This window comes from Notothenia coriiceps, unplaced genomic scaffold, assembly GCF_000735185.1.
Source record: "Notothenia coriiceps isolate Sejong01 unplaced genomic scaffold, NC01 NC01_scaffold00026095, whole genome shotgun sequence".
Taxonomy (NCBI): domain Eukaryota; kingdom Metazoa; phylum Chordata; class Actinopteri; order Perciformes; family Nototheniidae; genus Notothenia; species Notothenia coriiceps.
The window spans coordinates 344754-369756 of record NW_011358796.1 but is presented as its reverse complement, the minus strand read 5'-3'; the positions used below and the strand labels follow the sequence as shown (position 1 = coordinate 369756).

At 41.9% G+C, this 25003-nt stretch overlaps 2 protein-coding genes across 2 annotated transcripts in view; both read left to right on the top strand.

Moving 5' to 3' along the window:
* The first annotated feature begins 1976 nt into the window (after positions 1 to 1976).
* Positions 1977 to 21338, top strand: LOC104956494 (MLLT6, PHD finger containing). The gene is made up of 16 exons (XM_010783976.1): positions 1977 to 2131; positions 3662 to 3755; positions 5673 to 5780; positions 6320 to 6409; positions 6482 to 6629; positions 7998 to 8786; positions 9168 to 9367; positions 9685 to 9802; positions 10521 to 10587; positions 11512 to 11660; positions 13481 to 13678; positions 15006 to 15082; positions 16318 to 16664; positions 16812 to 16914; positions 18088 to 18294; positions 18835 to 21338. Exons 1-16 carry the CDS (start codon positions 1977 to 1979, stop codon positions 18868 to 18870), a joined length of 2886 nt encoding a protein of 961 aa, XP_010782278.1. The 3' UTR covers positions 18871 to 21338.
* The window catches only part of LOC104956493 (small G protein signaling modulator 3-like), an 8645-nt gene continuing 3985 nt past the window's right edge, over positions 20344 to 25003 (top strand). The window contains exon 1 of the mRNA XM_010783973.1: positions 20344 to 20388. Coding sequence (XP_010782275.1) covers positions 20344 to 20388 — 45 coding nt within the window. The remainder of the gene's footprint in view (positions 20389 to 25003) is intronic.

Below are 25003 nucleotides of genomic sequence, written 5' to 3'. Positions count from 1 at the left end.
CAGTTCGGAACGAAAAGTGAGTTCACACTAACCGGGAGGTGACTTGTTCAATCTGGGTCTCCATATACAGTTTCTCAACCGAGTTTCGGTAACGAATCATTGTAGGCTTCGTTCTCGCTCTTTTTTAACCTTGGTTTCTGTAACTAAATTACTTAGAAACTTTCCTTCAAAGATACTCTACCCCCCTCTCACCTCTTCCGTCGGTAACTGTTATAAACCAGGTAAAACAGTAATAGACATAATTAAGGAAAATTCATATAAAGTATAAACTTTTGTAAAGTTAAACGTGAATTACGGACAAACTTTTTTTCATGTCGAACTACACATTTGTATTTTATAAACATAAACTGACGTTATTTTACTTACTGCCGTAGTTAAAAAGATTAAATAAAAGGAGTAACAAAAGTCTCACCAATTAAACAATGTAATTACTACATTAATTATATCTATGTGTTAATGGGAAATCATGGTCAATAACTAGCTACATGGTCATTGAGCGAAAAAAACTTTTTAATGTGAGTATTAAGTTATAAGATTTTTGGATAAAATAAATATAATCTATATTAGTCGACTTAGGTAGAATTATTATTTACTCCTGACAAATGGATGTTCTTAAACAGGTATCTAAGGTAAATATTGTGTAAAAAAAATAAGGGGAGTGGGGGAATTTAGTTTCAACTTTTTTAAACGTGATTAACGGGAGTACCTCTAGGGAGCTTCTAGTTGTGGTTAAAATGTTCATCTGACTAAACCCACGTTCACACTCAGCTGTGGAGATGACCAGAGTGTTCACTGCTTGAAGGAGGGGTTTCAGCTCTTCTTGTGCTGGTGGTATCATTTCATCAACAGTTTTGAGTCTTACCAGCTAGCTAACACGAGAGAAAAAGGTAGTTAAACTCTAAACTAAGTTGTTATTGCTGCTAATGTCCATAGATTCCACCTTTGGTGACTAAAGTAATGAGTAATGACTAAGATTACTGACTCTTGACTTACCTGAAATGTTATTTTTAGTCTTTTTAAATATGAAGTCCCTCAGATCGCGTTGTCCTCCTGGTGCCCTCTAGGGCTCTTGCATAGCATAGTGTCATTGGCTTGGTAAAAATGTCATTGCATGCGGGCGTGCTCCCTCGCCCACAGTATTTTACTCAATATGCGCAAAATTAATGTTGAAATAGCAGTAATACCAGTGCCACGTTCATTGATAAAATGACATAAGGTATGGAAAGGGGGGGTGGCAGTTTAGAAGTGGGGATGATTTTGACCGTTTTTATTTCAGGGGGGATGAAACTCGAGTACTGATTGTAATGCTTCAACACCTTAAAATGCTACTTATGTCCCTTTTTCTTTTTTTACTGCTGCTACACATTTAAAAATGGTAATGTACTTATTTTGTCCTTTTTATTACTTTACTTCTTTTTTTTTACGCCTTTGTTTACCTGCTTTGCCGCTTTTGCTGTAACACTGTAACTGTCCCTGCTGTGGGACTAAAGGAATTCTGATTCTGCATCACTGAATCCTTTATTTCCAATATCATGCATGGTTCTACACCTAATTCATCAAAAATAGAAGAAAATGATAAGGAATGTGGGTGACAGGAATGTGGATATTAAAAGCATCATGATATAAAAAGCTCACACATGCTCCTCAGCGTCGGCGATCTTTCTTCACAACATCCCCAAACATCTGGTCGACAGTTTTGCTGCACAAGGCGGCAAACTGTGTTCTGTTTGAAATCCCCATCTGTTGTCGGACAAGAAAAACTTCCTAATGTTTTACAGTGTAGCTGCTGCTGGACTCACATTAAAGAGTGTTTCACTTCCCCTCACTACGACCACAATGGTTCACTTTAATGGTCATATAACATGTATGAGTTTGACCTGGTAACACTGAGTACTTTTCTGCACGAATCTGCAAGGGCGTGAACAAGCGTTTTTCATCTACAGTAGCACCTGTTATTAAAACTATGAATAAGTTAAATGTATCTGTTCCTACACCTCCTAATTTCTCCATCTTTGGCGCTTCACCAGACCTGCTACATCTGTGAGGACCACGGCAGGGAGAGCAAGGCGGCGTGCGGAGCCTGCATGACGTGCAACAGGCAGGGCTGCAGGCAGGCCTTCCACGTCACCTGGTCAGTCTGAAGCTGGGTTCATGCTTACATGGAAATTATTGTCCACAATATGGTGATATTTTTTCTGAAAATAACTTGATCCTGATGACGAATTTATAATGCCAAACTAGAAGTTAGCGTCACAAGAACTCCCTCGATAAAAAGCAATGGGATTTGTCCATTGCTTTTTGGAACATTGTAGGGAAATAAGATCTGTGGCAAACACATGTTTATGACTACTAACACGTTTGGTTCAGCAGGATAATCTGTACATATAAACACCACTTTATGATTTTTGAGGCGTAAATGCAAGCACTAAAAGTAAAAAGCTTACGTTAGGCTATAAAGGAACTAAATCAGCGTGGGCGCACATCACCACCGATAAGCTAAAGGCGGTTAATATCAGCGTGGTGACGTTTAGCAGTCTCATTCAGACACTTGTTAGCAACAGCCGTCTTTTAGACACATAGAAGTTTAGAATATTTACGGACGTGTTTTATATTGTAAATTAAAACGTGAAATTCTCTTAAGCTTGTCTTCACACAGATTTTATATCAGGCATGTAACCCAAAACAGGTTTAAAAAACTTGACTTTGAGGGGAGGGAACCCGAAGTGACAAAATGCTAACTCATTTCCCGGTTTAAGGACTCATTCCTGCCTCATTCAACGTCATGACTAACTGACGCCAATATCTTCCAGGAATATAATACATTTTAACGTCAACTCAACTTAGCTTTGTTTATAAAGCACCTTCCATTCTAACATGCAGCCAACAATGAAATGTTGAAAATAAATAAAAGTCCATAAAATCATGTTTAGACCAATGATTAAAACTAAGGATTTATTTTTTATTTACTTTACAAACATTCTGCAAGAGCTTGCCTTTCTTATGTCCACAGACAGTGTGTTCCTCGAAAAACTAAATAAGCAAGGCAGTGTGCTTTAACTGAGACATGATGTTCTTTTGGAACATGACAATACATCTGTTTTAGATACACATGATTGATTTGGCTTGTATGCTGATGAAGTTAGTTTAAAAATAAAGAAGCCACCAATCATCAGAAACTACAGTCTCACTCACTGTGTTTGCACTTCTTTTCCATTCTACCTCCATATCTCTTTAGATTCCTTTTTGTTTCCCTTTTTAACTGATTCCTGTCAAAACACCAGGATAACATCCAGCCTTGAAGATTGTACATATATGTGTAGACAGAACTGACATTTGATTCAATCTGTCTTGCCGAGGTGACTCAGGCGACATGTCGTCGTGCGTGTGTGTGTGTGTGTGTGTGTGTGTGTGTGTGTGTGTGTGTGTGTGTGTGGTGGTGGGTGTTGTGTGTGTGTGTGTGTGTGTGTGTGTGTGTGTGTGTGTGTGTGTGTGTGTGTGTGTGTGTGTGTGTGTGTGTGTGTGTGTGTGTGTGTGTGTGTGTGTGTGTGTGTGTGTGTGTGTGTGTGTGTGTGTGTGTGTGTGTGTGTGTGTGTGTGTGTGTGTGCGCACGCGCGCGCATGTGCATGTGCATGTCACTCACCCTGTGCCTCCCTGTGTTCAGTGCTCAGATGGCAGGTCTGCTGTGTGAGGAGGAAGGCCCAGAAGCTGACAACGTGAAATATTGTGGCTACTGCAAGCACCACTACAACAAAATGGTGAGATGGAAAACAGTCTAAAGGCTGCACAAAACATCTAAAAATAAAGTAACAGTAACACACATCAGAGATAAAGGTCCTTAGCCAGAACCCTCCTTTAATGCACTGTGAAGTTTGAATAATGCTAATTATCAGTAAATATATGTTAATATATATTTTATGGTAAATGGACTGTACTTATATAGCGCTTTATCCAGTCTTTACAATCCCTCAAAGCGCTTTACATACTACATATCATCATTCACCCTTTCACACCTCATTCATACAGAGCAGTGCCTCTTGTTCTAGGAAGCTAACATTCACACACATTCACACACCGTTGGCCATCGGGAGCAACTCAGGGTTCGTTTTTTTACCTCAATCCCATAAAGCCTTTGAATAACAGTTGGCATGTTGTTTTCACTTTTTTAAGATAAAGTGAAACTTAACATAAATATGGAAATGCAGACACTTTTTCTTTTCGTCTGCGTCTGCCATATTGGAGCAGTTAATTGGCTAGTAAACAAAAACAATCAGCAGGAAACCGATGGACTGTCCACTGCGTGTAGGGAATGAGTCCTTACCCCAAGTGAAGGAGTTCAACGATTCGGAGCAGCGGGAGCTTCACCAAAGAGAGAGCTGAGCCAGAAGGCAGAGCTCTATCTACCGGTCCATCTTTGTTCCTACTCTCTCCCATTGTCATGAAGGATTGGTCATGACTGAAAGAACGGGATCCCGAATACAAGCGACCAAAATGGGTTTCCTACAGAGGGTGGCTGGCGTCTCCCTTACGGCCGGTCCACACGGCAGCGTTGCATGCTTCAACGGAGATGCTTCACATTCACTTTGAATGGGGTTACATCAGGCTTTGCCGAACTGCATTTTTGCTCGCTTCAAAAGTAGAGAAAAGTTTTACTTTTCAAGCTTCGACGGAAGCATCAGCCAATCAAATAATACACCAGTACAAGCGCTAGCCAACCAAACTGCGTGTTTGTGTGTCCGGGGCGGGGGATTAATGTGATTGGTTGTTGGTCGCGCGCCAGACAAGCCCACCGGCAAGCTTCAACACACGCTGCCGTGTGGACGTACCGTTATGGATAAGGTGAGAAGTTCAGTCATCCGGGAGGGACTCGGAGTAGAACAGCTGCTCCTTCGCGTATGAAGGAGCCACTTGAGGTAGCTTGGGCACCTGATAAGGATGCCACCTGGTGGCCTCCCTAGGGGGGTGTTCCTGGGACGTCCTGCAGGGAGATGAAAGAGGGGCAGACCCAGGACCAGGTGGAGTGATTACATCTCTACGTGGGCCTGGGAGCGCCTTGGAATCCCCCAGTCAGAGCTGGTTGATGTGGCCAGGGAAAAGGTAGTTTGCGGCCCTCTGCTGGAACTGCTTCCTCCACAACCTGACTCCGGACAAGCGGGAGAAGATGGATGTGCAGTGTGCAGATCATTTGACAAAATCTGAACCTATTTTCATGAAATGTATTTCTTTACATCATGAGATACTGAAAAACTATGCTGATGGATCAGGTCCGGCAGCGTACGTCCGGTGTTCTTTCAGTTGAGTTTTAGGGGTGGCAGCCATAAATTTATGAATGTAGTGCATGTGTGAATGGAGAAAATCCCTAGTGATGCTACTATGTGTCAAACAGGCTCACTTCTTCTATCTGGCTTGTGACTGATGTATCTGTCCTGCCAAAGTCATTTGTATCCAACACAGGCACAACAGTGATCAATTAACATACATTTGTTGTGCATATAAGCAATCTAATGTTGTTTCATACATTTGACTTAAATCAGCCTCTATAGCTGGGTAGATTTCTCCCATGTTTTACAACAATTCTGATTAGCTCGGCCGACAGTTAGGGAAACAGCGTTCAAAGCGCCCAGCAGATTTTTAGGTCTCGAGACAAATCACAGTTTTTGTTTGTTTTCTTACAGCAGAAGAAGTTGCGCTCCAGTGAAAACACAAGCAGCTCCTTCAGTCATTCCAGGGGGCGCTCAAGCTCTCCACCCCAGGACAAACACCATCACCACCGACAGAGGAAGGTTAGCACTAGGGATGATGGCTAACGTGTTTAGTACCAATGTTTGGAAATGAATATCTGGTCAGATTTCACATTTTGTAGCTATGTTGACACTTTCTTTGATCAGAAGGTTTCTGGTTTGAATTTTAAAAAGATTTCAATCATTATCAAGATAAAAATAATAATACAAAATCTGGTACCCACTCCCGCCTACACCTTGTGAACCATGAAATACCTCTTCACCCGGTGCCCAAAGCTGGATTCAAAATAAAAGCATGAAGAGCTACTCAAATTATTTTAAATTATGAAATTGGATAATGACCAAATAGAAAGTATTATAAATGAATGAACAGTTCCAGCTAGTTTACAGATGCAGTTCTTGTCTGACTGATTTATTTAAACACCATTAACATTTAAGAAAGTTGGCTTAATTTGTTAAAAGAAAAAAAAATAGTTATACTTATTGGTATACCACCAATTTCGGCCCTGGTAATTGTTTGTAAGTGCATGTTCACATGTAATAGTTTAACTCCTGAGCCCTGTGTATTTCTGTGTTTTCAGAGTCATAAGGACAAGATGCATCAGAAAGAGCGCCACAAGAAGTCCTCTGACAGCCTGGGCTCCTCCGTGACCAGCTGCTCTATAGAAAAGGTACGAAGGCCAAACACAGGATGACACGCCAGGCACTTTGAACATCTCTAATGACCTGTGTGTTCTCTCCAGATATCCTCCAATCACCACAGCACCAAGGACAGTGAGGGAAAGTGTAAGAAGCTGAGCTCACACAGTCACGTTCACCGCAGCAAGAAGACGGGAAGCATCGGCAAGAGCTGCTCCTCCTCCTCCTGCTCCTCCAGCCCCTTCAACACAGGTACGACAATCAATCAGAATAATGTTCATAGCAGATGTATCAATCACGGAAGTAGTGAGTTGCAGTCATACAGGATTACATGTACAGTAGGTCCGATTCAATGAGTAAAATAAATAATGAATTCACGGATAATTGATGAACCAGATAGTTGATAAGTCTTTATGACGTGAAAATCTTCTTTTCACACATTTCTTACTGTTTTGCATCAGATTGTTGAACAAAACCAACACTTTGTTTGCATCACCTTTGCCTCTGGAAACTAATGCATTCATTACCATCTTCTGACATTTTATCAATTCAAATATTTATTCAGTATTTATAAAATTACCAATTTACTTATTTAAAATAAATGGCTGTTTTGATCGTTTTAACCCTGCAAATGGCACTTTTTGGTTTGAATTGTTGTCATAATCCAAGAAGTTCATCAGTAATATTGAATACTATTAAAGAGGCCCTATTCTACTTTTGTGCTTTTCTGTTTCCTGTAGTGTGTTCTATAGGTTTTTGTGCATGGAAATTGTCAGATGGAGTTTTTCTGGAAATAAAAGATGTGTGCTTGCTTGACTTATTAACCAGCATCTTATGCTGCGTTCACACCGCTATACGATTTTTGGGGGCAGCGCGATTACATGTTAAGTCAATGCAGAGACGCAGACAGACGCGAATTAGCTCCGACGGCGCGCATGAAGCGGTGGACGAGGCACGAATCACGCGATTGAAGGGGGCCGCGTCAAACGCGAGAGTTACATTTTTTCAACTCGAGCGTCAAATTCACGTGACGTGTTCTCGCAAAAGCCAATCAGCGTTGGGATTCTCTCTGACGTCCTGCTGTTGATCAGTTGTAAAGATGGAAGAGATGATCGTTGTGGCTGTGAGCGGGTTCCCGGAGATTTACGATACAATGTCGTATATATCTACCGGGACCGCAACAAAAAGGAGCTGGCTTGGAGGAGAATAAGAACTCAGACACGACGGCGTTTGTTGCTACGTTTGTAGGACTTCCACAGAAGGTACAAAGCAGCAATATTTGTTATATCCTCCATAGTCAAGGACAGAAATAACCAAAACGATCTTGCATGGAAGTGTAAACAACCTCAACTGTCCGTCAACGGCGCAGCGCGTCAACGGTATGTCTGTTTTGAATGACGCGATAAAACAAACTGCAAGCCGCTGTGAAACTTGAGTGAATATTCGCATCGCGTCCGGTGTGAACGCAGCATTATTCGCTCAAAGTGAAGGGTGAAGGGCTTTTAACCAATAAGTATCCTTTCCACATTTCAGATGCTTACTGTCTCCAAGATCAAACATAAACATGTTTTAGCAGTGAGGTTCTTTAAATGTGACTAAAACTCTGTGTTTCTCCTGGAGGTGGCTCCCTGTCTTCCGCTCAGGACTTCCATCCGTTCTCATCATCCTCCCGCCTGGAGCGGGACCATGACCACGGGGGGGACGAGCACAGTGGGGAGGAGCGTAAGGAGCGCCACCGGAGACCAGCGGTGCAGGAGGAGGAGGAGGAGGACGATAAAAAGGAGGAGGGCAAAGACGAGGAGGTAGAGGAGGAGGAGGACAGTAAATACCACAAGCCACCAGCTCTCACTCCAGCTGACGGCCCAATGGCGGGGTCACAGGGTCACGACCGGTCGGAGAACAACTCCAGCCCCTTCGAGAACAAGGTCACCATCTCCACCTTCGGCTCCATCATGCGCATCACCTCTTCCTCTGGGCTGGGCAGCAGTAGCAAGATCCGGAAGATCTCCTCGTCCGGGGACTACAAGCCCTCCAAGTCTCTGAGTAAGCTGAGCACACCGCCCATCCTGGAGGAGGCGGTGCCAGAGGACAAAGCCCCGCCCCCGCAGCAGCCCAGAGAGCGCAGGCACCGCGGCAACAAAAAGAGCAGCCACGGGCCGGGGCGGCCGCGGGGCAGCAAGAACCGGGAGAGGAGGGAGGAGGAGCATCACCACCACCATCACCACACAGCGCCTCCTCCTCCTCTTCCTCCTCCAGCCTTAACCTCCCCGCTCTACCCGAGCCAGTCCTCCCTCCCTCACCCCGCCTTCCCCTCCACGCTGCCTCCCACAGCCGTCTCTTCTTCTTCTTCGTTCTCCTCCTCTGCCGGCGTTTTTTCCACGAGCCGTGGCAACTCTCTTCTCAGCTCCGGTGAGTCTCTGTGGGGGGGGGGGTGTGTGGTAGCCCTCAAGCTTCCTGTGTGTGTTACAGAAACAGTGTTGAAATGTTTCCATTACACATGTTCCATGTCAGCATCAGAGCAGCAGCCTATCTGTGCATCAGAACCTCAGTGTTTTATAATAACACAATGATACTGTTACTATGTTTTTCATACACAGGGTTTTGAAATTCACAACATTGTCCTCGATTGTGGTTTGTGTGTGTGCTAGATTTCCTGTCATACTTACACATTGATTTCCCGTGCACACTTACAGACTCAGTACCATGTTTGTTATTTATTTTGGCAATTCTGAGATAAGAAAGTCAAAAACACCTTTGTTTTACCTCATTTTATCTTTCTGATTCCCTCAGGCATCTACTCCAGCCTCAAGGACCCCCTCACACTGGGCGGGGGTGTCTGCAGTACCCCTCTCTCCCTGGGTGGAGGGGTTTGTTACCCCTCGTTGTCCCTGGGGGGGGGCATGTGTAGCACCCCTTTCTCCTCAGGACTCCTCACATCTCACATCTCCTCAATGTCCCTTCCATCAGTCAACGCTGTGTCAAACACACAGGTATTACAGCGGGGAGGGGGGGGTCTCTGTACCCAGTATAAGTACTGTTATACATTTCTATATATATCTGCATCTCCATTTTTACCATGAAGAAATGTGTTCAGGTGTAACACATTTTAAATAATCCTTATCAAATATCTTAATATGTGTGCTTGTTAGTGCTGAAGCTATATTTAAAAGACTCTCTGACACTCTAAGGAGGCCCAAATAACTGTGATGAGATGTGATGACCCGTGTCTCAGTGTTACAAAGAAAAGCCTTCTTTTTTTTACCAACATCCTTTCCAGATTTCAGATGTTGATGTTCTCTGTCTCCAGGTCCCTCCAGGTTCCAGCACCTCCTACAGCCTGAGCTCCACCCAGCCGTTCTCCAGCTGTCTCTCCACCCCCCCCACTCTGCCACCACTACTGACCCAAGCCCAGACCTCACTGCCAGGTGACACAAACACACATTTATTTGCATTTGTTAAGGAAACTGAAGCTATTTTCAGAAAAGCTTCTACAAGAAAACACCCTCTGAGACAGAATCTGACAATCCTTTTTTAAATCAATATTTATTTACTGTATACACCTACAGTTAAGGTACAAGAAAACAAAGTTAGTCAAGATGGAAGGCAGAAAACTTATACAAAAAATCCCTCCTCATTTATGTATTTTTTTATAACTACAAACTTTATTATAAATAAGTTTCAAAATATATTTTAAAAAATTGTTTACGAAAGTCATGTATAGGGACTGAAATAATAAGAAAATACCAAAAAATAAAAATAAATAGTAGATATACAGTTATACAATCACATTTTTAAAGATTACAAAATACCTTGAAAGTATGTTTTTTATTCTATTAATGCATATTATTTGTTAATGAACTGATGAAAGTCAATATTAGAATTGGTGAAGGACATTTGGCTTCTGTTTGAGAGAGAATAAGGTTCTGTCCATACCATATATTTCAAACTGATTATCAATAAACTGTGTCATTGAATGGTTGTTCTATAAAGCTATCTACACATTGTTAGTTTGCCTACATGCTGACTAAGTGTTTTGGGGGGTTATTAGGCATTTCGTGTTGGAACATGTTGTGCATCATCAGCGCTGTCACCACGTTTTATTAGAATTACAATAAAAGTAATAACTCTTTGTCCCGTTCTCAGAGTCCGACCTTGATGACGGTCGTTTCCCGTGTCAGGGGAACTCGCCCAGAGAGAGTCTTTCCTCACAGTGAGTCTCATTTCATCGTTATAGCTATTTTAATGTTGATTCTTGTACGATACATGCTGTAACACTCCTGCAGAAAATGAGTCAGCAGGACAGTCATCCATTATCACTCATTATTGACAAATATTTGGATGATTATCCTTTAATCAGACGAGTTTCTATTTCTGTTACCAGCATAAGAAAACTAACAGCTAGTTATTATCAAAGTGACTAGACAGAGATATTAACCCCAGCCATGGGGCCTTGTTGGTAATTTCCCAGCGATGACTTCTAACGGCCCGTCTACACTACAGGCATCGAAAAACGCTTTCAACGCTTCGCCCATTCACTTGAATGGGGTGACGTAGAAGATTTTTAATCTTCGCCGAACTGCATTGTGGGGAGCATGGCATGGCTTTGCAAGCATCACGAGCATCTATCGGCATCAAAAGTTGAACAATGTTCAACTTTTGAGGCTCGATGCTTGGCATCAGCCAATCAAATCCCGTTTATGCAAATCCCGCCAGTGCAAGCGCTAGCCAATCAAACCGCGTGCAAGCTGGGAGAGCCAGACCGCAGTTCATTTCCTCATATTCTAAACGAGATATTACGGTTGCAAATCACCCGGTTCTTTACAACCAGAACTATTTACCGGGATACAAACCGGAGGAACCAGGCATGGAGGGTGGCAGAGACAGTGGGTGAAACTGGTAGGTTTTTTCGCCTGTTTGGAGAGTTTATATCCAGTTTACTTCGTTTTAACATTGCTATTGCTTTCTATATCGGGGGCGGGAGATTCATGTGATTGGTTGTTGGTCGCGTTGCTTGCAAAAAATCGCCAAGCTTCAGACACGCCCAGCTTCAAGATTTTTTTATGCCTTTTTTTTAGTGTAGACGGGCCGTTACTCCTTGTTGGTTTAATCCTCCTCCCCCCCCAGCCCCCCCCAGGTCTCCTATGAGCTGTCTTCCTCTCCTGTTTGAGCAGAGGGACGGGCTGGGGGCCGCAGTCAGAGCCCGCCTTGAGAACATCCCCCTCGCCAGCTCTCACATCGAGCTGCTGCTGGAGAAACACAGCAACGGAGAGATGGGAGTCAACAGTGAGTGAACAGCATTGGTACCAAGATAAAACTCAGGGTCACTAGATGAGTTCTATTTTTGTAAAAAAAACTGATACTTTCCTCCTCAGTTCAATCAATCACATCGTATTTACACACTCCACTATCACAAATTACAGATTTGTTTCAGGAGGCTCTACAGTGGTTACACACCCTCTGTCGCAGCGTACAAGACTAAACTAGAAAAGCAACACCAAGAGGAAAAAAGGGAAAACCCTCTGGGAGGGCAACAGAGGAGGAGACAGATGTGCAATAGATCTGTTATTTATAGATTTAAAAAATACATTTATATATAAAAATATAAGTGCCAAACACGGTGCAGAATACCCTCCATAGTGTGCACATGATTGTCTTTACCTGCACTCACTGTGCAGTTCTCTTGTGAGAATGACCTGGTGCTATTTGCAGATGATAGATGTGCTTCTAGACGCTGTTAGAAACAAAAGATAGCACAGCAAGAGACAGCATGCTGCAACAATATACAACACAGCTGTAACTGCTTAGTTTCTTTATATGAGGAGTAATACAACACAGCGTATTATCATGTTAGCTTTGTGTTTACGGAGGCTTTCCCCAGAGTCTTATAAAAAGAGAGCGTGGCATAAAAGGAATCACCTACAGGACTTCAGGTAAAGATCACCTGAAGTCCTCATAGGGAATACAAATGACTGTTGTCTCATGATGATAATATAGAAAATACACATCCTAGTGCAAACTTAGTAAGCAAATGAAAGAAAAGACAATAAACAAATAATATTGAATGTGATATACTGCTAAACCACTTTTATACAGTTGAGGTAGGAGAACAAAATAATACGATAACAAATATTTCTATGATCCATATCAGTTTGTAAAAACCTTCGTGACTAATTATTCCCACAGTATTTGTTGATAGAAAGCAGATAAATAACATTTGAATGTGATAACTATGTTTTGCTTTCTCTTGACCTTTGTCTTTCTCCACCCTGTGCTGTCATTATCTTTTTATTTTCTTTTTATTTCAACACATTTTCGTTCTTTCTTACTAATGTTTCCTCTCCTAAGCTCAGACTTGGCCTTTCTATGTTACCATCTTCCATTCCCTCCACCTTAAACACCTTCCTCACATCTCTGGGCTCCAGGGAGAGTTCACTCTAAAGTGTTCAGAGTGTTAACTGCTGTTGCAGAAATGAGGGAGCAGCCTGTGTGTTCCTTCAGTCAGCGATGCAGGGCACACTGCACCCACAGCTCCAGAGAAAATCCATTTAGCATTAACAGCAAGGGATTGAATTCCCCGCTCTGATGGCACTGCTGTGAAGGAACACCAGATACAGCTCCAGGGATCACCAGTTCATGTCCGCACTGTATTCCACATTGAACAAGTCTATTTCTCAAGTGAACATATCTTATTGAAACATGGTGGACTTTTCGTTTAAGAAGTATTGCATTTAATGCAGGTTCACCATAACATAGTATTTTAAAATAAAGCAACTCTTAAGTGTGTAATAATATTTGTATTGAATCCTCAAGATGTCTGTGGTATGAGTCATTTTTATATATATATTATATATTCTAACACTAATTAGTTTGTATTGAGCAGTAAATCAAGACCTTAGATACTTCAAAAATATATTTTGCGGCATCATATCCAATCATTGTACATGCTCTGGGCTCTATTTAAAAAATAAAGCTCAAAGTTGTAGACACACCATTTGGAGTCTTCTTCTCTGCATCACAACCTACTCCAAACTACAGTGAAATAATGGAATGGAAATGCAGTTTGTGTGTGATATCGCCTCTCCCCCCCTGCTCCTCTCCTGTAGTCGTGGAGATGCTCCAGTCGCTGCACTCGCTGCAGCAGGAGAACCAGCGGCTGCAGGATCAGATCCTCAGCCTGACGGCCAAGAAGGAGCGCCTACAGCTGCTCAACACGGAGCTGGCCATCTCCTTCCCTCCACACATCCACTCCGCCCACGGCTCCATGCACTCTGCCCAGGTCCACTTCCTGTCATCCACCCAAGGTCTGATTCTTCATCTTCTCCACCCACATTTATGTCCAAACCTTAGGACACACTCTTGCTGTGATGGTATCTAGTAAACTCTGTGTTTTTAATCAGATTTCTTCAGAATGTTCCTCCCTCATCATCTGCATTCAGCAGTTTTACATAAATATTCAATTCTGATTTGTCAATTTCGACATTTGGCAGTCTGCTCTTTTACAACAGCACATTGCTGATAAGGAATTTCTAATAAAGCGACTTTGTGCAGTCATATCAGTCCACAGAAAGATGTCTGGTGGATTTACCATCAGCGATGGCCAAAGAAATACATACGTTTTCCTCCATCATAATACAGCAAGGAAAACATTTTAAATATTTATTTTTTATTTTTCAAGAGATCACGAAAGTTTGGATTCATGCTGGCTAAACTGTCCCCACTGGAGAAAAGAAAAATGAGTAAGAAATAGGTTAAAGCCACAGATAGCAGGATGACAGAGAAATCAGCAGAAGAAGACAGACAGGAAGTAAGTGCTCAGGTAGTAGTGTTAAAGACTGAACAGACAGTTACGGGGCAGTAAAGCAAAAGTAATGCAATAATTTGATTGTTGATTGATTGATTTTGTTATTAGCGGTGTAATAAGCAGAATTTAATGCAGCGAGGCGGTCAGGAACCCTGTTCTTCATGCTCCAAAATGGTGGAATGAGCTCCCCATTGACATCAGGACAGCAGAAAGCCTACACATCTTCCGGCGCAGACTGAAAACTCATCTCTTTAGACTCCACTTTGAGCGATAGAATTACTAACAAAGCACTTATATACTAATAAAGGACTGGTTTATCTAAAGCCAGTTGAGTAGCACTTGAAATGTTTGGCTCTCTGAAACCTGATGTACTTATATGATTCTGTTTTCCTCAAGTTTGTATCTTCTTGGTCGAATGCACTTATTGTAAGTCGCTTTGGATAAAAGCGTCAGCTAAATGCAATGTAATGTATAAGGTCCTGCTGCATGATATCGATGACGCTCATTAGAACTGACCAAACAACCTACTGTGAACTCAAAATGGCTGTAACTGAGTGTCTGTCTGAAATTGGCTCCTCTCTGCTGGTTTTGTTGAGTAAACTCATTTCCCTCAGTGCCATAAATTAATGCAGCATATTGTCTCTGAAATTAAGCCTGACAGCACAAAAATAAAACACATTTTGACATGGCCATGTACACAGAAAGGACACAGACTGAAGATACATTGATTTGCAGATGTTAAATGCTACATGTAGAGCATTTACCATCCAAATAAAAACGTTTGATATAGTAGTATCACCCTGTGTTTGTGCCTCTCTCCTCCTCAGACCCCCTGAGCACCAACAAGAGTCCTCTGTCCAAAAGCTGCTTCCTGAATGACACCTCCTTTGTTACCTCGTCTGAGGTGAGGACCTCTGACCTGCAACACACCACACAACATGTATCAAACCAGTACATTTTCCCACTTCAACCTCCTTGCAACAAGAGTTTGTGGGTTAAACCATACCTTTTTGATTTCACTATAAACTGTGGCTACATCCACATTTATCAAATGTAGTTTCAAATTGCATAACACTTTCTAGGTTTAGGTCTGCCATTCTCTCTACTTGTTTCTCTAATATAGAGAGACTTTTGAAACCCTGCCGGCCCTTTAACTTTGAAATGAAGTAGTAGGATAAACATGGGCAGTCGCAGGACACTTTCCCGGGAAGAAAGAACAAGCGACATCAGCCATGACTACTAGTCTTTCATCAATCACAAGCATCACTGAGCTAGTTGTGTATGCCAGCCGCTGTTTTGCAGTCAAGTTCTGTTAATAAGTTAAATCATTTAATAATGCTACTACTACCTAGATTTCAAATTATTTGTTAGTGTAAAATGTAAATGTTAGGGCGGCAGTAGATCAAGGACTTGGCTTAGAAACGGAAAGGTTCCCGGTTCAAGTCCCGGAGAGACTTGAACCGGGGTGAATCGGGGTGCTCCTGAGCAAAGCCCCCACCCCTACACTGCTCCCATGGCGCAGTACAGAACGGCTGCACGCTGCCTAACACTAGGAGGGGTGTAATGCAGAATCAGGGGTCTGTAGCGCAGTCTACTGAAGGGCTGCCCATCCCGATAAGACCAACATACGCAGTGTGGACTGGTAGCTGGAGAGGTGCCAGTTCTCCTCCTGGGTACTGCCGCGGTGCCCTTGAGCAAGGCGCCGAACACCAAATTGCTCCTTGGCACTAGATAGACTGCCTTCCTATTTGCTCTGGCACCTCCTGACTCCCATTATTAGTTGAAATTATTTTATTGACTTCAAAATTATCCTTTTGCTTCCACTAAGAAAATAAAACTCTGTTCCACTGCACACCAATGGCGATCCGATCGATGTTTTCCTGTGACTTTCCGAGTCTGTTCACAGTTTATTTTCCACTAACAAGTCCTTAAACACCACAGAGCCCATTCTGTGTTCCCGTTAGTGTTTACTTCCTTTCTCTCTTTTGATCCTCCTTAGCAAAGGTCATTATAGTGCTTTAAAAACGGTCCGTACTATCGTCATATTAGCTTTTGAAATGTCGGAATCGAGTATTCAACTAATGCCATGTAATAATGCACATTAAAATGGCTACAGTGATTTTGTCCTGTGTGTTCCAGGAGCTCCACTCTGGCAGTCCGTCCCGCAGCAGCTCCTCCCTCTCCTTCCAGAGCACTCCGCCCCCCCAGCAGAGCCCCGCCTCTTTCGGCCAGCCCCTGCTCAATGGCTTCAGTCGCGGCATGAGCGACAGCTCGGGGGCCATCAGTCAGCCCGTGGTGGGCGGGCTCGTGTCCTCCCTGGCAGGAAGTCCTCAGCTGAACATGAACGGCGTGCTGGGCAGTCTGAACGGCGTGATCCAGTCTCCCGTGCAGAACGCCCCCACGCTCCCTGCTCTGCGCCCCCAGCCCCCCCCGCTCACCCCCCAGGCTCTGGCCCAGGGCTTCCAGCTGCCCAAGAGCTCCAGCCCGTATGTGCCCAGCCTTTGTTCAAAATGAATTTGTGTTGTTTAATAGCAAGGCATTGACATCATGTCAGTGATAATCCTATAATAGTGAGGCGTGTGGGTGCAGATTCTGGTGTGTCATGTGACCGTGTGTCTGTGTGTGTGTTCCAGGTCTTCCCTCCTGTCGGAGCAGCAGAAGCAGCTTCTCCTGGAGCAGCAGCAGCAGCAGCAGCAGCAGCTCCAGCACTTCCTCACCTCACAGAACTTCACTCCTGTAATCACACACACACTCTCTCCTCTGTTTTCACTATGTATATTTTCTCATAGGATCGCCTTGTTTTCTTGATTCTGTTCATATTTGATTCACAAACCACTCAGGAAGACAAAATGGCAGAAAGCACATTTGCTAACTGTATGCTGGCTCAAGCAGGAAGTGAATATGTTACACTTCCTTGATTGATGTAAATTGTAACCTTGTTTAAATCCACCAAATAAGTTTCAAGAATTTACCAGGATCAAAAAAAATCTTTTATTTGATTGAACAGCAGTGATCTGCAACTTCCTTCCTCTCATGACACTTAGAATAAGAGGCATAATTGATGAATATTAAGTTTATAAATGAGTAAGATGTGAGAGATGCATAGCGTTTGCTCTACAGATGAATATTGAGGTAACTTTGTGCAGTAGTTGTGACTCACAGGCCGATGATGGTATGAGTCAATGTGTGCCAACAACAGGAAACCATGAGTGTTTCTATTTGACATGCTAACTGGTAAACCTTTGGTAGATTCTGCAGCCAATCAGAAGCTGAGAAACATGTTGATGTAGAGCTGTTGTGGTGACTGGGGGGTTTGGGCTTTTTTGATTTACACGTATATGATAGACAATAAGGGAAGCGGGTACAACATAGATAATAACACGCTTTGAAACTGATATTGGCTGTGTTTCCTTTCACCTCTTTGTGTTGTACATTTTTAATTGCCCATAGACCCTCAGTGAAAACAACCATAAATAACTAATAGCTGATAAATGATTAGGTACATCATGCACGTGTCTTCAACGTGCACTGAAGCTTCTGCTCCACTGAATCTGCCCAGACACAATTTCTTCTTTGTTTTTGACTGTTGGTTGCCTGGCGCTCTTTGAATGACCTTTGAATTACTTTCGTTCTTTTAAAGTTTTCCCACTGTAGAAGTAGTGCCACCTTCAGCTTATTTTGATGAAAAACTCTTTATAATATTATAACAGTAGCTGATGAAAACAAGCATTAATCTACATTTTATGTTTTTTTAAATATGTAAAAAAAAATCAATACATTTAGATGGAAACCTGACTATTGGCCAAGAGAAGAAACACTTGAAATGATGCAAAAATAGAATCTCTGATACAACACCTTTCAGTTCCGTGGTTTACTGAACATGTCTGTGCCCCCCCCCCCTCCTCACAGGAGCAGCAGGTGATGGTGTGCCAGATGCTGCAGCAGCAGAGGCAAAGGGAGCTGCAGCGCCTCACCCTGACGGGGGCCCTCACCTCCACCCCAAACTCCCCCCTGTACTCCCAGTCTCCCAGCCTGCTGTCCTCAGCGCCCCCCCTGCAGGGCGGCCCGGCAGGAAGCCTGTTCGGCCTGCAGGACAAGGCACTGCACAAGTCCGGGGTGAGTAACGGCTTGGGGAGTAACGGGTTAAGTTATTAGATTACACATTTTTTCGAATTACCCTTCCGATGTATTACGATGTATCAGTATCTGTGGTTCATTTGTTATTATTATTTTATTTAGCAGGTTAAGCTCTATGTGTGTAGAGACAGCCTGAATGTGCTAAATGAAAGGCAGGTTTTCCTATCAATAACATTTCTGTGCAGAGGACACATTTCTGATCCTAAATATCTTGGCTTCTTCTTTTCTAAGGACACATTGTTCTGTTGTCTTACATAATACACTGACGTAATAAACATATCATTGATATCTCTTTTCACTTGTATTTATCGCCGTTGCATTAGATATTGATATTTTTACAGGTAATTTGTAATTGTAACAAACTACCTGTAATGCGTATCATGTGATGCAGCCTCACAGTTGCAGCTTTAAAAATGATAGCAGTATTGTGTGTGTGTGTGTGTGTGTGTGTGTGTGTGTGTGTGTGTGTGTGTGTGTGTGTGTGTGTGTGTGTGTGTGTGTGTGTGTGTGTGTCCTCAGGCTGCAGGAGAGAAGGGTGGAGACAAGAACGGGTGATGATTCCACAGGAGCAGCTCAAATGAAGCAGAAGAAGGACTGAGGTCCCTGACCTCTGAACATCTTTCCCTCTCTGTCATCTTGCTCTTACACCCTCTTTTATGAATGTATACCAGGATGGACTTTAACGTTTTTTGGTGTTTTGGAGTTCTTTATATCAGAGGTTCTTCTCATAGGTTTTTGTGTAGGCAGCTTTCAGAGAGTACAGTGGTCTCTTGTTAAATTGCACTAATTACTTAGCTAGCCCAACGCGGCTGCTTCTGAAGGGCAGAGCCCCCCCCTGCTCCGCCCTGCAGGGGTTGTGTTCAGGCTTTCTGGTTGAAGTGTGAACTCTTTCCTGACCATTCACCATTTTCCTCCACGTTTCCACTCGGTCAGCGAGTCACACTGCCTCTTCCTGCAACCTCAATGTCTTCCTTGATATTTCGCCTTCCCTTTATGTTCACCCCCATCCAGATCTCCTATATGTTGCAGGCACTTATTATGTTAACGATAAATATACTGTCATTTCCAATGTGTTGTTAGTGGAATTTCAACATGAAGCTAGTTATTACCTCAGATCTTTCTGCCACCCATTTTCCAATTCCAAATTGTGTGCTGAGTCATTACCGCTATAGCCTTCACTGGGTCTAAAGAAAGCACCAAAAACCTTGGTATGTAAATGTGAACATGGCACAGAAGCCATGATATTGTCCACAAGAGCACCAGATTTTATTCAAAAAGAGTTTCTAAAGACTTTTATTTCTTTCCAGTTGCTATCGAGATTAAGCAGAAAAAAACAAACATTTGGAACTTGTAAGTAAGAAATTAACAGTTTTTCCTGAACAACTGTGCACTTTGCATGTTAGCAGCTAACAGAGCAAATCCGACATCATCACAGAACCTTTATTAAGGATACTGATTGGCCACTAGGGACAGACAGGTTTTCCATGTGAGTATTTTGCACTCCTCCTCCTGCAGTGTCCGTTCTATCTGTTACTTCCATACATAACCCTTAATGATATTCACCAACTAGATGTTCTTTTAGCAATACTGGATAGATAATGCCTTAATGATGCTAGATGTACAGAGACACCACGAGTCCAGGCTCACTCTGTTGTCGTCTTTCTTTGATAGTGCTTTTTATCTGGGGTACACGGTGGGGTTCATTACTGAAGTGAAAATACTCTTCCTAAACCCATTTATACTTTTGATAGCTGACTGATGATTTAAAAATGTGTGAATAACCGTATAGTGAGTAACTAAAGTGTCAAATCATTTTCTATTGTACTTTTTTGTGTTCAGATCTGATGTTCTTTAGTTGTTTGTGCTTCGAAGAAGTCTGACAGGAAAGCCTGCACAGTGTGTCATAGGAGACGGCCGAGAGGTAAACTATTATTAAAGTGCCGTCACAGCGGTGTGTCATACATAGTGTAGCCGTTAAGCTAACGTAGAGATAAGCTTGTCTTTCCTTCCACTCCACTTTATCCTACGATGCCTCTGTTTGGCTCACCTTTACTAACAAAGGCTCTTCACAAAGTAAGGGACTATTTAATCATGTTTCCTCCTGTGTTCTTTAACAATATTGTCATAGACCTTTATTAAATATTTTCTGTTTGCAATCTTGAACATGATCTCCCATACATGTGATGTAACTTGAGTGCTAGATTCTTTTGTTAGCAGCTAATGTAGATGTCAGAGAGGAAGTCCAAGCAGCTCACGGGTCTGTGATAAATACTGTAGCAACGACAGAAGGAGAATGTTGGTTCCGTGGATGAAGACATGAGCCAACGCATTGACACGACTCCAAAGCGGGAGCTCTGAGGTTTGACTGAGAGAATTTACTGAGTTTGTCCTTACGAGTCCAGACACACACGAGCATGTCCAGGAGACGGACTGCAGAGCGGTGCTGGGTTTCTGAAGCCGTTTCTTTCTCATGTTGCACTGGGGCGCTTTGGGCCCAATCGTAAATCGTTTTTTAATACCTTTTTCAATTTTGTTGGAATACGAGTGGTATACTTTAATATGTTTGTGTTAAAACACATTCATTCTTTTAAGCTTTGAAGTATGGGTAACCAAGATAATCCATGTTCTGAATGTCGTACTGTGTATCTTTTATGTGTATCAACATTTAAGCACTTGGCTCTGAAAGAGGTTTGATGGAGAGCGAGTTTCCTGTCGGGATATGAATTGCATGAAATGCAGCGAGGTCTCTCAAATGTGTTGCTAAATACCAAGTAATAACTATGCATCATTTTAAATGCATTGTTCCCTTAAAAGAAAAATAAATTAAATGAGCACTGACTTTTAAAAAGGACAAGCATGTTGTCATTGTATAGTGTATTTGTTTGAGAGAATTGATCAAAACTAATTTGACAATATTCAGATGAAAAGCCCTGTAAAGTATTTTGATATTTTTGTGTGTAAAATTAAAAGAACGGATTAAGACAACTTTTTTTGTCAATAAATGTATTTTACTGAGTTGTTTATATTTTCTCTCTGGTGTTGAATTACTTTTCTGTTTTGTGAAACAGGAGAGTGGAGGGGAATTCTCTTTTTCTTTTTCTACTTACTTACTGTTTATTGTAATGCTCAGGGAATACGCAGATCAACTGTTAGGTTTAAAAGTATTTGCCTATTTCTAATCAGTTAAATGTACAAAGAATAATATAGCGACAATTTCTTATTTAAAATTAGATTAAAGATGGAAATATAAATGGTTTTATAAATGTAATTAAACAAATTCAGTTACATTATATAAGTAATTAAAAATAAAATTAACAGTACGTAAAAACATTAACTGTTAAAATCAAATATGAACAATACTGTACTTTTTATAAAATAAAATATTACTAGTATAAACCGGAATTATTGGGGAACAGTAAATAATATACTACTATAAGGATGGCCAATGGTTTATTAAATATGGCTGATCCTTTAATATACAAGAATATTTATATATTGTGGGGTAGGTAATTGTAAATCAGTGAGTTCACATCTTTTCATAGACAAAGTCATACAATAAAAAGTGTTTACATACATTCTGTTTCAAGACTCAATTCTAGCTTGTTACTTAGTTTACACAGATTTCAGATCAGTTATGTGGTGTAAGGTGGAGAACACGTAACAGTTCCTAATAAAGAGCTAATAACCAAAAGCTTTATTGATCATTCTAAAGTACTTTATTGATGTCATATCCAGTATATCAATGAGGGTCACTAAGGACAACAATTGGGTTGCCAGTTCAAGGAAAGTCCTTTTAGCTGGTGTCAAGGGCGGACTGGCCATTGGGAATACCGGGAGTTTTCCCGGTCGGCCGGTACCGAAGTGGGCCGGTCGGACAATTCACTAGCATCCATCATTTTGAATGTATCTACTATGCCTTGTAATTAAGTTCTCACTTATTTTACATTTGTGCACAGCGGATACATTCCTTAAATTCAAAGGAGGAAGAGGAAGGGAAGGAGTGGTTTGAGCTCGCGAGCTGTTAACGTTTCTGAGCCAATCACCTGAAGCGACCCAGCAGCAGCAGCCATATTGTAACTTTTACTGAAGTCCTTCCAGCTTTCAGAGAGGCAGCTGTCTGTAAAGTCTGGGATTCCTCCTGTGTAAAAAGCAGAAGATTTACGACTTCAACACTCAAACTTGAAATGAGCGCGAGCAGCTTTCTAGTCACCGCAATGCGGAGAGGATGCACGCGGACCTTAAGACGACCTTTTCCCATGGTGAGACTTCGTCACTGTCTACACAACTAAAGTATTTTTATTATTTTCTATATGTGAGAAGCTCATTTCCCTTTTATCTTTGCTGCCGTACTCGCATTATGCGGAGTATTTAAAAGTGCTGCGTCACTTTAGAGAAACCTACATTGTACCGGAATTGTAATGTTGTTCTATGTTACCAAAAACTTGACACACCCTCATTCGCTCACCTTTAGCACAGAAACGCCTGCTGGTACAATAGAGGAGCGCGGCAAGGCTTGTCTCCATGTTAGGTTATCAGCGAGTTGCAGAGATAACATGTGTATGGAAGCCCATTTCAGTCTATGTGATGGGAAAAATAACGTCAATGTAATCAGAAACTTCTAAATAATAACTTAGCATTTCAAAATAAGCTTCTCAATATGTTGATACTTTATTGTAAGGCACGTTATTATTTTTTAGATACTAATTCATTATTGTAATGTTATAATTTAATATAATAAAATGTGTTTTTGTATTTTGTCAAAACTATATTTGCATCAGTAGCCTACTAGTTAAACTTGTTTATGCATCCGCGCTGGAAGTAGCCAAGGTTGCTTTATGTTTTTGGGTTTCTTTGTCCGTCCATTTGGAACAAAGGATGAACTGATTCGATTTTGGAGTGAAAGGTCACAGTCACTGTCACCTCACATCTGTCTCGTTCTGGTGAGGCGATATCTTCAGGGAATTCCTTCAAATTTGGCAAAAAACGTATAATTGGAGTCAAGGGCGCCGGAAGCGGGGGGGGGCCATTGGCCCCCCCACTTTTCAGCGCTGCCCCACATTTTCGCAGCAGCAGATGCCGCGTACAAATCCCTTTTCAATAATTCCCCTCTACTCTAAAGTCGCATCTAAAACGCGAACTGATCTAGCTGTGTATATTTTGTTATTTTTGATTGTTATTCAATCTCACTAGCTACAGGCATGTTTGAAGCTTGTAAAGGCAAGATGACAGCTCTCACTCGCCACTCTGCTGTTCCTCAGCGCCGCTCCCCCTCCCTCCCGCTGAAATTATGAATGTAAGGTACAGTAATCATAGATAACACGGCAGGATCCGTAGTTTGTTTTTATCTGATTTCAAATATACCTAAGCAAATTCTTGGCTTTCAGAATATTAAACTTGTTTCGGCAAATTCAGATGATAAATAGGCCTACAAATTTGAAGCTTGTAACGGCATAATTACAAGCGGAGAACGGAGTAATTTAACGTCACTGCAGGCATAACAACAGCCGGTGTTTCTCGTGAGTGTTTTCCCCGGGAAACAAACACAATACACACAAACGCAAGAATACACAAACACACACTTATCGCGGCGCGGAACACTACAAATCCCGTTTCAATAATTCCCCTCTACTCTAAAGTCGCATCTAAAACGCGATCTGATCTAGCTGTGTATATTTTGTTATTGTTATATATATTCAATCTCAGTAGCTACACGCATTTTTTAAGCTTGTAAAGGGAAGACCACAGCTCGCCTCTCACTGCTCTGCTCTTCCACAGCGCCGCTCCCCCTCCCTCCCGCTGAAATTATGAATGTAAGGCATATAGTAATCATAGATAACACGGCAGGGTCCGTTACAGTTTGTTTTCATCTGATTTCAAATAAACAAGTCTTGGCTTTCAGAATATTAAACTTGTTTCGGCAAATTCAGATGATAAATACAGGTGTGAAGCTTGTGACGGCAACAAGCGGAGAACGGAGTAATTTAACGTCACAACAGGAACAATAGACGGTGTTTCCCGTGAGTGCAGTAATCCAAACGAAAATATCTTCCCTCCGCAGTATTTTGATCATTTGCTCCACTAATAATCAATCAGATCGATGGATTCCAGAGAAGAGAAAACTTTAAAGGCCTTTTTCTCAAAATGTTGACTCTGTAATAGTCATTATATAAATGTGACATATTTTGCAAACTGTGCAAAGACGCCCGGACGTCTGCGATGACGGAAAAGAAAAACCTAAGGTAGACCGAAGCGACAAACTTTCTTCCCAGGTCCTCGAGCGCCTCTACAACCGTACAGTCCCTGACCACTGGAAGGGTCAACAATTTGAAAATTCAAATCTAACTGACATAAATCAAAAGAAGACGCGACCAAGAAGAACTGTACCAAAACGTTCAAATCCGATATATAAGAACATGATCAATTGCCGACTGGTTTCTTGGTTGCCATTTGTTTATTGTTTAGATTCGAAAAATAACCCAACCATTAAATGTACCTAATGTAAACTTACCACACCTGTTCAGGATAAAATAACCAATTTTACATGTATAAGAACGACAATACAGACGGACGAAATAAAAATGGATTTACATTTCACTGGACGAGAGTAGCTTTAGTCAGCGTAACTGGCGGCTTCTATTAAACCTAAGGACCGAAAAATTCTATAGCAACTAAAAACATCCGATGAGGT